Source organism: Watersipora subatra, chromosome 1 (genome assembly GCF_963576615.1).
Source record: "Watersipora subatra chromosome 1, tzWatSuba1.1, whole genome shotgun sequence".
Lineage (NCBI taxonomy): Eukaryota > Metazoa > Bryozoa > Gymnolaemata > Cheilostomatida > Watersiporidae > Watersipora > Watersipora subatra.
This window is the reverse complement of record NC_088708.1, coordinates 53329359-53344706: the sequence shown is the minus strand read 5'-3', so window position 1 is coordinate 53344706 and position 15348 is coordinate 53329359. Positions and strand designations below refer to the sequence as shown.

The following is a 15348-nucleotide window of genomic DNA, read 5'->3' as shown; positions in this document are numbered from 1 at the left end:
CTAAAAAAGCTTTTATTTTGACATGCTACTACTCAAGACTTTAGATCACAGGTTTGGAATCACAGGCTAAATCTAAAGTTTTTGGGTACTAGATTCATGCAGAAATATAGTTTTGACATTTGGTCCTGTATTTGCTAATATATCAACAAGTGGCTGTAGAATGGAGTACACAGCAACTTAAAGCTTTCTTCTCCACTTCTAATGTTTTCTTCTTACTCTTCCTGAAAAAAATTTAGTCAGATGATTGTACCTGCTTGACTTATAACCATGGGCTATAATAACATAGAACCATAGGCTATAATAACAAAGAACCATAGGCTATAATAACATAGAACCACAGGCTATAATAACAGAGAACCAGAGGCTATAATAACAAAAAACCATGGGCTATAATAATATAGAACCATGAGTTATAATAACAAAGAACCGTAGGCTATAATAACACAGAACCAAAGGCTATAATAACATAGAACCTTGGGCTATAATAACATAGAACCACGAGCTATAATAATATAGTCATCTTTGTAGTCTGCTTACATTATTTGTATCAGTCAAGGTATCAGACCTAGTTGAGGGTTTACCATGGCTGCCATTGCTTTGTATGGAGGTGTTCTTTGGTGGTCGATGTATTGAGGGTAATTGTTCCAACCGTCATGTTCATTAAAAAGATTGATGTTACTTCATGTTCTGAGGCTATATGTTACAATAGGTGGGCATTGTAGAGCTATTTTATGCCACTAATAACACCTCTGCTGTGATCGTCTCTACTCTTTTTCAGCGTTGTCACACAAAGACTTTATTTCATCTTCCTTGCAGTAACATCAAGTGTATTAGCTTACAAGGTCTCGAAGACTTGACTTGTTTAGATCATGATGCCATGGTCACACAATAGCACTGTTTACCAACTGTTGGCGTCTAATCCAAGTGTGTGATTTATTCAATGCTGTTTCCTAATGATTCCTGTGTGAAGGTGTGGTGAGTAGTACAGTTTTAACTATGCACACGCTGTTGCCTTTGCAATCTTGCATGGCTGCAGCTATGAGTCGCTGTCATATAACAGTATTGTAATATAGTGTGTTTTAATAATAATGTGTTGCTAAAACAAATGTGTATAACACTGATCTAAAAACTTATTCAGCTGATATATATATATATATATATATATATATATATATATATATATATATATATGTACTCAGTTACACCACTTACAGGAAGCCCAAAATTGTAGCCCTGTAAGCCCTGTATTTGATCTTAATACGCCACAACAATCAGGTAAGTCATAGCAAGCGGGTAACCCATGGCAACCAGGTAAACCATGGCAACCACGTAAACCATGGCAAACTGTCTTGTGATTGATTTGACTTTCTTATTTGATACTATACCACTAACACTATACCACTAACACTATACCGCTAATACTATACCACTAACACTATACCACTAATACTATACCACTAATACTATACCACTAATACTATACCACTAATACTATACCACTAATACTATACCACTAATACTATACCACTAATACTATACCACTAATACTATACCACTAATACTATATCACTAATACTATACCACTAATACTATACTACTAATACTATAACACTAATAATATACCGCTAATACTATACCGCTAATACTATACCACTAATACTATACCACTAATACTATACCGCTAACACTATACCGCTAACACTATACCGCTAATACTATACCGCTAACACTATACCGCTAATACTATACCGCTAATACTATACCGCTAATACTATACCGCTAATACTATACCGCTAATACTATACCGCTAATACTATACCGCTAATACTATACAACTAATACTATACCGCTAATACTATACCGCTAATACTATACCGCTAATACTATACCGCTAACACTATACCGCTAATACTATACCGCTAATACTATACCGCTAATACTATACCGCTAATACTATACCGCTAATACTATACCGCTAACACTATACCGCTAATACTATACCGCTAATACTATACCGCTAACACTATACCACTAACACTATACCACTAATAATATATGACTAACGCTATACCACTATATAGAATTATATAAAAATTCTTCAGCAAAATATTCTATTTCTGTTTTCAGCAACTTCATTTAGGGGAAGTAAAATCCTTTGATTTAGCCTGTGGTTATACGTATATACCCCTTTAGGGCTACTTGTGATATGTCTCTAGAGTTGTCAAGAATAATGCTATAGCCATATTGAAGTATAATATTTCAGTCAAACTGTTTGTCCAATAACAAACATGTTTTCATGAATAGTATTTTCAGTTTTAAAGTGCCTGTTAACTATCAGATGCTGCAAGGCTTTCTTTGTTTATTGCTCTTTCCGTGTCAGCATACATACAGACTGCAGTCAAACATGTAAAAATAAAGAATATGAACACTTTCGTCTATAACACACTGTGTTCAATAGTAGTGAGTAAATCTCGTTGCAAGCTCCATAGGTAAGTCCATATTCGGCCATATTCATAATCGCAATTCATTCGTGATACAGGTAATTACACTATAAAGTTATTGCGGTTCAGAGCAATAAGACTAGAGTTGTCTATACTATATAATAATGCGAACTTTCCCTCATAAGTAACAACGCTAGCATAGACATGCAACGATTTGAGACGCTTTCGTCAATGTTTATTGTTTTCCGTGCTGGCTCCCTGCACGCGAGTCTGTTACTTAATCAACTCAAGTTAAAAAGTGTGTGCTGTGTACAGCTACTAGCTAAACTTCACCCACTCTGCCTTACACGCTTTTATATGTGTGGATCAAAATGATTATTGCAAATATAAAGAAGAAAAACGAAGTGTCTACGAAATACAAACCTGAGGTTTGAAACTGTTAAAATATGACTTCGGAAAACCTTTCAGTAGTATATGCTCAGTTTTATTTCGAATATTATGGTCTTCTCTTTGTTATATGTCTGGTATTGTCTGACTTTGTCTCTTTGGTATTGTCTGACATGAAATTTTCAAATCATATAGCCTCTAAAATAGCCTCAGCAAGTCGAACACTTGGCTCCATTAAATACACCTTACATCAAGCACCTCAACGTGCCAAGCTTCTTGCCTACCTAAGTCTGTGCCGTCCCATATTAGAGTACGCAGATGTCCTCTGGGACCCTGCAGACAAGGTATCTTGTCACTGACTGGAACTTGTTCAAAACAAGGCTATAAGATTTATCAAAGGAATAAAAGGTCGCCATGGTGTAACAGAGGGAAGGAATGATTTGGGACTACAGTCCCTTGAACATAGAAGAAAAACCCACAGAATTTCTCTCCTGATGAGAATTCTTTCAAACGAGGAAAGACACAAAATACTATCATCAGCATATGACGAAATAACAAACAATAGAACTTTAACTACAATGCACACAAGATCTGCGGAGAGAGGAGAACCTGCCTCAATATATGCCTCTAAACAGTTGTACTACAACAGCTTTCTACCCAGAAGTATTCGAGACCTAAAAATAGGGCAGTAATCTCATGATGCCCAAATCCTAAAATAAATGATTTCAAATAAATGTTGTAATTAAAACAGCCAAATGCTGGAATATTGATAGTGCATAAAGTATTCATGACCAAATCTATCAACAATGAGGCACTCAAAACCCTTATACCACTAGGTAGTTTTTTAGAGTGTTCTAAATTATCTGAGGTAAGATCTGAGGTAAGATATGTATTGACTCCAATGCAGACCTGCCAACCCAAGAGTGGGGCAATGCGTGAGATTTGGTTTTGGGGCAATTGATGTATCAATGATAGTATATATAAAATTGTGGAAATTGGGGCAACAATCTCACGCATTTCTCACGCATTTTCATTTTTTCTTTGGGGTGATTGCGTGAGTCTCACGCCCAATGCGTGAGAGTTGGCAAGTATGCTCCAATGTTTCAGAATTCCGATATTTTGGCACACAGAGACCCTTGTGGTTAAATACAATAACGAAGAACTAGAACTCTATTTTAGCGTTGTTTTTCAGTATTGTATTTTTTAACAACAGTGTTGTTCTGCTGTTGAAAAATTTATTGTTATTAAGCCTTCACATTGAGAAATGTTTTGTGGTATCCAATATCTTTTGGCAGGTTTTTATTGCGCTTTATGAGTATAATGGCCCTAAAACTGCTGACGGTTATGGTATTGCAAGCCACAACGTATAGAAGTATTTGTGTTGCACAATAGTGTTTTTAACATATCGAATAGTACACCTACTAATAATAGTAACCATACAGAAATGCCTCTGATTATTCATGCTGCAACTTGTTGAGTACAGTGACTCAAGTTTGATGTTTCATGATGACTATATTTCAGTTTAGTCACTGTCAACGTTTGTTTTCAAAATGTATTTAAATTGATTTTGAAATAAACTTGTTTGTATGTTATCTACAGGCTAAATGTCGCCAACTTAATTGTAACTTCAAATTTGCTTTGCTCCTAGCACAGAAAACTGAAATAACAAAGGGATATTATGCTCTTTGTTGTTAAAGCCACTTATCTTCCTTAAAAAGAATTTTTTGCTATCCAGTTGGCCAATTTTTTTTTAATAGTTTAGTTGGAGCGAAATTCTATTACATGATCACTTCAACTATTATTTAATTTCATGGATAGGGGATTATTTATCCTTATGTTAATCTATTTTAAGTAATTGTATCTGCCACTCACTCAAACAAGAGCAAGAATTCTGCTTATCAGCTAATAAGAAGTTTTGTGTGCAAATGAGGTTGTTTGACTTACACAAGGTTTGCTGTTTAAACTATTTATGAAATTCACCAAAAGCAACTGATAAAATTCCAAAGCTTACTAAACCGATATTATATTTCCTAACCTAAATGTATATATAAATTTTGGCATCCTACATAAGGCAGTATTTAGTTGTATTTAGCCATGGCTGCAGCATCTCAAGAGCCTCACCAGCAACTCGCTAAAAAACAAAGATGCTTTCTATAAGTCAAGTTAGAACATGAAAGATCTAAACATTTGAGTTGGAAATATCACAGAAATTGAAACTAGGACAATTATTTTGAAATATCTGGAAGCCTGCAATACTTTCATGAATGTTGACAGCTGTCATGTTGCCGTTGAAAGACATGAAAAAGAAAGAAAATGTGTTCGCTTTCAAATATTTAAAAGTTGTGTCAGCGGTGCTGAAGTAAAAGTAATCTTTCTCATGTATACTGAATTTTTGTCAGTACAAAGGACAACAAAGTCAGCCAAAACTAAAGCGTGTTGCTAGACCAATAATATGTAATATCAGAGTTGCTCAGTTTCGCTGTGACCATAATGTGATATTATATTAGCTGCGATGTACAAATGAAGATTTCTCTACCTTGTATATATTCCTTTATCTATGTATATAGATATTTGATACACTATATATGTATACACTTTTACTGGGTAGTCTACAGTCTGTTTAATACAAAAAGTTTTTTACATGTGGTGACACAAAAAAAAAACTTATTGTTATGTTATGTCATAACCGAAAAACAAAAATTTATACAAGGAAGACTTGAAACTACTAAGCTTATGTATAAGATAGGTATAGATCTTATCACTTTTGACTAAGGATTAAAAGGCTAAGTGATACAAATGTTCAGTTCATCTTGGGTAGGTACAAAATAAAATCATCTTGTCAGGGTTATTTGACACTTGAGAATTGAAACATGTGAAGGAGTTAAATCACTCAGTATTTTGAATTCAACAATGTTAGTAAAATGAATGAATAGTAAATGTAAGTTATCTTTCAGGTTATAGTCTTTGAAGAACCAGGAGTGAAGCTAAAGAACAAGGCCCCAGGCAAAGGCCATTCTAAAAAAGTTTTGAGTAATAGAGAAAAAGCATTGAATCGAAAAGTAGAAAAAATATACAAAGAAGAAAGATCGAAAGGCGATGCCTTACCAGCAGTTTTGAAGGATTTGGAGCTTTCATCATCGCTCAGGTACTTCTAGTGGTTCTTAGTGCTATAATTTTTATTATGACAGAATATTCTTTCTATAAACAGCAGCAACTGATATAATGGCAGCAGATTATGATTGTTTGCAGCGTCATAACATAGTGTATATTATTATTCAGGTTTTGTAGCCATTTCATAAAATGACAATATTTATCTTTGTGAATTTTTGGTCAGCTAGAACTTTTAATATTATATGATATACGATAGCTCAGCGACAGTGGCAGGATATGGTATAGAATTTGCAAGACCTTCAACTAAAAATGTACATGTTTTTTACATGTATGCAAGTGAGTACTGAATCAATATATTCGATTGATTTTTGACTGCGACACATCTGTGGCTCTTTTAACTCATGTCAGCAGATTATGCACCGTGTCCTCCTAATAATAAACTTGTTTACTAGTAGATTTTTAAGTATTGATGTTTATCTATCATTTGCGATTGCTTTGGACGTGTGAGAAGATCGGGATACCAGGATTAAAATCGACAAAATTTGATTGTGGTCAAAACTCTTAGAAGAAAGATGTTTTCAAAAATAAAGTCAATAGTCCTTTCCTGTTTATACCTCTCATTATGGCATCGACTAATGCATTCAACTCGCATTGTTACGCGTCTCTAGTGACATATACCGTATTTTATTTTGGATTTGTCCTTGATTGCTAGAATAAAACTTTAAATATAGCTTTAGATACATTTCTATAGATGGTTCAAATAGTTTAAAGATAGGTTGGGTTGTCTGACTTTTTCTATCTAAATGCTATGTAAACGTGCGACTACCCGATACCGATGAGACTGTATATTTATCACTTCTAAACAATCTGCATGACTACTGCTGCCATTCATAAAGTCTGGGAGTGTCTTTTTCTTCAGAGCATTTAAACCATGATTAAGTTTTATGGATTTTAATCTTGGAACTTCCTGGCAGTCAGCTCACCTCAAACATCAAAAACAATCGTAAAATATGAAAAAATACCGATACATTCCGATAAAATCTACTAATAATACATCTTACATAATAAAATCTTTAATAGGTAATATGATTCTAGTCTTAATTAGATTGTCTCTTGCTAGAGCTGCCCCTGTTATGTCAATGCTGCTTTTGAGGATCATATAGACTATAGAGGCTGGTTTGAAAATATTTTCTTAAACTTAGTGTTAAAAGGGTGTCTGTCGGCAACTCATCTCACATAACCAGTTTTGCAACATAGATTAGAAGCTTACAGAATGTGAATAGCTTTGCATAGTTAATGAAGTTGTCTGTCTAGTGTCGGCCCTGTTCATGCTACTATCAGGGGTACATGATTCATCGAATGGGTAAGGTCACGCTGCTTGTTAAAGCTTGTTGAAAAACTGCACGTTAAGCTGCTCACTGCAATTTTATTTTTCACACATTTTGAACTTGACTTTAAAATTGAGCTTTATTTTATGGCCACTTGTGCTGTCCTTTAAATAGGTCAGGTTTCTTTGTCCAGCACATGTTAGTTTTAGTAATAGCTTTTGATCATTTCAGAACAGAAGTGTTTGAGCTAGGAGCATCTCAGATGGAGCTCGAGCGACGTGGAAAAGCAGTGCAAAATTGGAAGAAACGTCGAAGGAATGCGAAGGAAATGCTAGAGAAATGGACTCCCGTAGATAAATCCACCATTTCCTATCCTAAATTAATAGAAAAAGCTTTTGAAGAAAAGGCAGAATTGTTTGCAGCCAAAGTGAGTAGTCCTAGTTATCATTCTAATATAGGGCTGGGAAACTATACGATATATGACTTGCCTTCTCTTTCCAGAGAAAAGAGAAGGCAAGTCATATATCATGAATATCATGGTTCATGTAGGCCTTATATGAACCATGATATCAAAGTACCATATATATAGGATATATATATATGTATGTATATATATACATATATATGTACATGGGTCTATATATATATATATATATATATATATATATATATATATATATATATATATATATATATATATATATATATATATATATATAGACCCATGTACATGTATATGAACCATATATATATAGGCTCATATATCATGGTTTCCATATAGGCCTCAAGCACCAAGGACTATCACCAGACCATCTATGGAATGAGGACATACGCTCCAGTATGCTGATATATCATAGGTCTAGACCTATGATATATTAGCATACTGGAGCGTATGTCTTCATTCCATAGATAGTCTGGTGATAGTCAGTAGACTATCACCAGACTAGATAGGTCTCAGGATCATGAATGAGTCATATGTCATGAATCCCTAAAAGACAAGAAGCCTCTGAGGAAAATATTACAGAGGAAAAGGTTTTCTCTGTAATTACTGGGTTGTAACCAGGCTAGGATAGACTACTAGTAACAATTGGTTCTCAATCCTCACTCTATTAGCGTGATACTTCTGTGCGTGACAGAGTTATATTTTCTATCTCATATGAGTACTCCATTAGTGACTTTATCCTTCATTTTTCAACACTGTAAACGTTTCAAACAGTAATGGCCCCTCCTAGGATGTACAGTCATGATGCTTGCCGCAATGATACGAACTTTTGCAAACATCACTATTGGTCCACTGAAAGTGGTTTTCATTCTACAAATGATTTCACAATTAGTTTATTGGTAAAATTCTTACATAGACATAGAGAGTAAATGATTAGAGTACCAAGTCATTTCTCTAACGAGGCTGAGCCAAGTTTCAACATTCATCCAACCAACATTCACTATTCTTATCATGATAGTTGAAAGCATAAGCGCATAACACGACTTACTAGAACTGTATGGAGTAATGCATCTTTCCTAAGCTGGTCAACCCATTTTTGTGGTGCCAATAGGTGTGTGCTGTGTTCATGATAGGTATAGGCAACAGTACAGTGGATTTGTAGCCATTTTTTGTTACCCCATGAACAGGTTTATATTTATGAAAGTAGGCAGAGCTTTAAGGGCGCTCTACCTACGCCGAGCTCATATCAGTCGACTTTTTCTATGGTGCTGTGAGACTTATGATCAGCCAGATGCATTATGGAATATATTATTATTATCACACATGACTTCTAATGTACGATAATATGTTGACCCAAGTTACGAATATAATATAATAATACTATGTATTAGCCTATCTTCGTAACTTGGGTCGTAATAATAATTCGTAATAAAAGAATTCGTAATAATAATAATTCGTAATAATAATATAATAAATTTAATTTGAAGTTTCTTTACTAAAGCTAGTATTGAGCAATAAATAAGTGAGATCGGTAAAACAGTCAAGTTTGTTTAACGTTGGTTCCCATAAACATAGGATGAGAGCATATGCTAGATATGTACTGTCATTAGCGGTAGTGATACTTAGGGTTGAATACTCTTTAACTTTTCGCAAGCGCACAGCATACAAAAATTTCCCAAAATGCACTCTACAAGTGAAGGTTGACACGATATTGTCGTTGTGGTATCGCTGTCAAAAAGAAAACTAAATTTTCTAAATGACTTTGGCTTTCCTTACCGGCTCTGCCATGCGATCACTAGTGATGCAGTTTATGTGAACATAAGTTACGTAGTCTTGTACTGCAATGCTTTGCAGTGCGATATTGCATATTGCCATCAGGGTCTCATAACAAATACGGAAATGAGACTTTGCTCCTTAAAAAATAGGTCGTGTGTGAGTTGTTTTTAACTTTATATGATATCTTCCAGATCCGCCCAGGGTCATGCAAGAGCATAGGACAAATGAAAATTCAAATCTAATTGTAATAGTGGGATATGGTATTATGTTATATAATGTAAATAAAATTAAAAGCAATTTTAGTTTGTTGCTAGATAAATCAATTGCATGCCATATCAACAGTATGAGGGTACAGCTAAAACTACTAGCATCTGGTTGTAAGAGCAATTCGTCAGGCTCACTGTTGATGTCAGGAATGTTGTCAAATGAACTATTTAGTTCTGCTTAAAGAATAGAGAAAGCATAATATTATTATGCTTTATTAGTTATCTTGAGGTGTTGACTGATGTTCTAAAAAAGGAATCAAGGAGATCGACCCACTAGAAGCTGAGATATAGACAGCCAAACACAGGTCTACCTAATAAAGAATCAGAGGAAAACCCTTCGAAAATCCCGAAAACTGTGACGTATAAAATCGACTTAATGGTAATGTGCCGGAGTTGCGCACCCTTACCGCCGTTACTTATAATGATTGTTTTGGCTACGAGATGTGAAACGTTTCTCGCGATAGTAAATAATTTACATACTAGCTCTGGTTTCTCAGGAAAATCATCCAAACATTGTGTGGTAAAGGCATTTGCCCACAACCCCTCGCCATGATTTTTTAAAGCAGAAGAGCAGATTTTGACTATTGTGCTTCAAATTTTAACTCGATCTCCACGGATATGCTCTGAAGATCATCTGTTCAACGAACGGCGCGTGTATAGTCTATATGCGATATCCGCGATTGCAGTTTGTTTACAATAAGAAATAGGAATGGGACTTTTTGTTCCTTCATCATTTTTCTACTGTGTATCTACTGCAGCATTCAGTTGATTTTCATGATTATCGTCACTATTAACAGACTGGAAGTTCACTACAGCCGTAATCTTAAAAAGACTAACTTGACCGTGCTGCTCTTGCTATAAGAAAAGAAAACGATAACTTTTGCTTTGATTTTTCTATTGATCTATTATCTTATCTATGATTATTTTTTATGATTTATATAATATTCATAATGCATATTATACAAAATAATAATATAACTGCGTATAAAATAAATGATGTAACTAATATAATTTGTAGAAAATTCCAAATGATAACCGAGATTGATGATTGATTCTATTTATTAGCTATAGTTAAAAAATCTGAACAACGCTAAAGATGAGTCTGAATAGGGAAGCTAAGTAGGAGAACCACAAAACTGAGCTGAACTAGCAAGATAGCGAAATGTTGCGAAATAATAGATGCGTGTAATTATTTTATGCTAAAACTAATCTACACGTCAGAGGGACTGGTTCGGAATTCTAGGAGCGATGATTGTTAGGCCCAATTTGATTGTTCTATACTTCCAGAGATTAAACCAATTAAAACGCCGTGATTGTTATAGGAGAGCGCATTAGTTGGCTTAATTGACCAATGACACACAAGTCGATTTCATACGTCATATATTGATGATTACCAAAACACTTTTGTTTTTTGGTAGACCTGTGTTTGGCTGGCTATATCTCAGCTTCTGGTTGGTCAATCTCCTTGATTCTTTTTTTAGAACATCTTTCAACACCTCAAGATGAATAATAAAGCATAATAGTATTATGCTTTCTCTATTCTTTAAGAAGGCATATTTGTCAGCCATAGCAAGCCAAATTTATGGTCATTTGTTGGCCATGGCAATTAATTTTCCACATTTTAATATTTTTTTCAATAATATGCTTAGGCCTATTATTATTTTATTGAATATTTGTTCTCAGTTCGGTTTTAATATTACAGTATATTCAAACCTAGCCTGTGCTGACAAACTGTTGTTTTTGCGGAGCTGTCCTTCGTTGAACGGGCGAGCAAAACAACAGCTTGTCACAAGACGCACTGCACCTGATGCATCAGCTGCACTAAAAGGGAGTTGTTCTCCGTCTATGCGGTTTGGCTGCGATGTTATGTCGGTCGCTCCATTGGTAATCATAACGGATTTTGCGCAAAACTTTATGTAGAAAAAAATAAGATGAAAGCGTTTAACCAGGGACCAGTCTCTGCGGTAAACTTTAGTAGAATTTAGGCCACAACAGCAACTAAGCATGTTGTTACCATATTTGTGCGCGAAGTCAGTGTTATTTGTATTTTTGTATCAGTCAGTTTTATTTGTTCTTATTGATTTTATTTTTAATTAATTTTATTCTCAAGTCCTTACGCTCAAGCCGCGCAGCCTGTTGTTGGGCGCGGCTTCTGGTTCAAGGTCATAGGCCGCGGCTAAAGCCAAGTTTTTAAAACTTATGTGGGGCTCAGGGCGGCTTCTCCTTAAATGCAGTCTCTGCTCAGTTCTGCGCTATAACCATAAAATCGCAGTCATGATACACTTTTATTTACAGGGTTTTGGCGACCTACTCGTTTATTTTCAAGGTCATGTTTATGGAATATTTTAGAATAAAGAAGAATTTATCGCTTACGTTTAACTCGCCACAGTCATAGGTAATTAACACCTTTTCATTCTTGACTGGCGTCTTTCCATAAACGTGAAGCCCTCTAACAGTGCAATAAAAATCTAGCTGAGACATGGCAAATAAGTTATTGATGCAAGGGTTTAAGAATTTTAATTCGAACTTGGAAGTAAAAGAAAATTCTTTTCACATGTACTGATGTAGCCTGGTTTCTTATTTAAGAGGACGGAGTATAGTGAAACCTGTCTTAACACTCTCGCTCGCGAAGAGGGTCAAGGATGACAAAACCTCAGTCATTAGCCGCGGTTTGTGGGCATAGGCGGCTTGTTGGAGGATTATTTTTTCTTTCATGAGTCATCTGTTTTTGAGCACAAGCCGCGCGGCTTGAGCATGAGGACTTACGGTATTCTAGGTGATCAACAGGCTTATCAAGTTTATCAGAGGATGATATGCACTTCTTCGAGCTAAGGTTAAAAAATTAAACAAATTTTTACGGTAAGTTTTGAGATATCAGTGCTCAAAATGACATGGTTTTATTGAATGCGTGAAGTATATTTGTGAAAATATTTCGACGAATGAGGTTGCATGAAAGTTTAAACAGAAGCCATCGTGTTCAGTTACGTCCCACTTGAGCCGTTTTGGAAAGAGATTCTAATCTACTGCAGTTTCATGATGGCGACGATTAACTGTTCGTTTTTGAGCTTTCAAGAGCTTGTAATCACATTTCCACGTATTTTGTACCTACAACACAGCAGAGTAAGACATGGTGAATCTTTTGATACCGAATAGGCCTAACTTTAATGTAAACTTTGTTGCAAGTCAACCTTTAAGTCAAATTAACATCACTTACTATAGCTACATGATTGAGTATTGAACATACATATGTGGAATCATCTGTTTAAGATGGTACTGTGGGAGTTGTTATGGGGAAAAAAAGAGAGAAAACATTTGGAATTTTCAGAATGCATCTTTAGTCAAACATGATTGAAGAAATACAAAGCAGAAATCTTATGACATAAAGTGAATATAGTACATACAGCTCGATGTATAAGTAGGAGTTTTAATCCCATTGATTAGTCGTGTGGTAGTGTAGAGCAGAGCATAATGCAGATGCATTGCTATAGGGTTAGAAGAAGTCGCAGATGACTCAACTTCTATCACCTGAATACTGGCATGACTGTTTAAATTGGTGTTGTCGCCTTGAAATTTTGTTACGTGAGCTTAAAGCCTATCTGTGTGAACTCGTGTTACGACAGCGCACCTTTTACATTTTGCCTTAAAACCTTTGCCTTTCGCAGTTCTAGTGAAAAACTGCTAAACGTTATCCTGTTTGCGAGGCATGTTGGAAATTCAAGGCACAACTTTAACTTTTAAAAACACAAAACACTTGATAAACTGAATTCTAACAATCCAACTACTTTGGCTTGTGCCCAATAAATAAAATATTAGTTTGCAAACCTAAAGCTTTAGCCCAAAAGGATTTTATTGTTTTAATTTCTAATTATAAGCAATCCTTTCTCACTGGCCAGACTTGAGAAAGTTTTCATTCATTATTAGAGACGATGATGGGATTAGTATATTTCACTTGGTTTTATATTTCATCAGTAAAGGGATCATCATATCACTTGATAAATGCAATTGAAAATTAAAGTCACTAATTCATTGTTCTGCTAGGATTTCATGTAGTTTCAACTTGAGCTCTACCATCAATTCACTACTGTATCCTAAATAAACTTCCACAGCTGATAATTACATAGAATTGCATTTCTACCGCACAGAAACCACTAGGAGCTTAAAGCTTAAAATATTATGTTTTTCTCACAAAAAATAATGAAAAAACCATAGATACCGGGTTTTTTGGCTGGTTTAAACCGCTCGGTTTAAATTGAGCCAGCCCTGCCCTTAACCTTTACCTAAACTTTTAACCCTCAATTTTCACCTTATCCTTGTCAAAATCTTCACCTTGTCATAGCCTTCACCTTATAACCTTCACCTTGTCATAACTCACCTTGTCAAAATCTTCGCCTTGTCATAGCCTTCACCTTATAACCTTCACCTTGTCAAAATCTTCACCTTGTCATAGCCTTCACCTTATAACCTTCACCTTATAACCTTCACCTTGTCATAACTCACCTTGTCAAAATCTTCACCTTGTCATAGCCTTCACCCTGTCACAAACTTGACCTTGTCATTACTCTCACCCTATCTTATGTCAAACATCAGCACCAAATCAGGGCCGCTGTCATTACCCATACCAGCTGTGTCACTCAAAAAGACCAGCATTAAAAATTTTGTTTTTAAAATGTTTGGTTCAGTGAAGTTGTCATCATTTTCCTTTGATCCATTGAATGCGATTCACAGTAAATTCCCTTAAATTACCTTTTTAAGCATGTGGATCATTAATTTTCTGTATCATCCGTTGTCTTTGAATGTTCTTAACTTCGCATAAAATATCTCCCTGGGGATCTGGCAAAGTAGAGATCATTTTGTTTTTAAATAAGTGCACCTTTGTTTTTTATCCTAATTGAGAGTTTGTTTTGGTGTGTAGGAAAGAGAGTTCCAAGGCGATGATCCAGTTGCGCGGCGCAAGATGCGTAAACATAAAAGTGGAACGGATGTGCCGAGTCATCTGTTTGGGAAGCACTTGTCTCGCACTAAAGTCGGCAAGTTCAAAGAGGGTGTGCTCAAACTCACCAACCAAGATCTCAGAAATGTTAAATTTAGGTCTGCTAAACGGAGACGATGATTTGTATCTCACAACTAATACTATTTTATGCTTAGTTTGTAATTTTATACATGTTTGTTTTGTCTCCTATTTCTGTTCTCATTGTATATTTCAATATGAGTTTGATGACATCTTTTAAAACATCTCACACCCAGCTAGCAGCATTTTCTTAGAGGTTTCCACTAATAGTAAACACATGTCTGACATGGGACTAGTTGATTCACAGGAAATTTGTGACAATATATCTTTCAGGTTTACTCTATAAAATTGCATATAATTATCCAAACCCAAACTTGTCATGCATTATATGTCGATAAAATTTATCTCCCTCACCCTATGTTCCATCAGAGAATGCATCAATTTTACGATTTTGCGGCTAAGTCTTCACCGCGTGAATTTTACTAAGTTTAATTTGATTTGCGATAAATTCTTGACAGATAAGGGTAAAAAATAAGGTGGTTTGCATTCAAAGTTTCGTAGCGATACCTTACCTTCAACACTAGCTAAG

The 15348-nt window shown here is 35.2% G+C and overlaps 2 protein-coding genes across 2 annotated transcripts in view; both read left to right on the top strand.

The window, feature by feature from the left end:
- The window catches only part of LOC137394300 (SLIT-ROBO Rho GTPase-activating protein 1-like), a 207335-nt gene that overhangs the window by 155729 nt on the left and 36258 nt on the right, over positions 1 to 15348 (top strand). The gene's annotated exons all lie outside the window — the stretch shown is intronic.
- On the top strand, positions 2772 to 15119 carry LOC137410592 (uncharacterized). The gene is made up of 4 exons (XM_068096036.1): positions 2772 to 2869; positions 5783 to 5973; positions 7499 to 7694; positions 14664 to 15119. Exons 1-4 carry the CDS (start codon positions 2813 to 2815, stop codon positions 14859 to 14861), a joined length of 642 nt encoding a protein of 213 aa, XP_067952137.1. The 5' UTR covers positions 2772 to 2812; the 3' UTR covers positions 14862 to 15119.

What these genes read in the sequence shown, in the direction of transcription:
- LOC137410592 (XM_068096036.1), top strand. Translation starts at nt 2,813, where the DNA reads ATGATTATTGCAAATATAAAGAAGAAAAACGAAGTGTCTACGAAATAC. An exon ending in CTACGAAATACAAACCTGAG is followed by an intron (nt 2,870 to 5,782) that starts GTTTGAAACTGT and finishes GTTATCTTTCAG; the next exon opens with GTTATAGTCTTTGAAGAACC. An exon ending in CAGAATTGTTTGCAGCCAAA is followed by an intron (nt 7,695 to 14,663) that starts GTGAGTAGTCCT and finishes TTTGGTGTGTAG; the next exon opens with GAAAGAGAGTTCCAAGGCGA.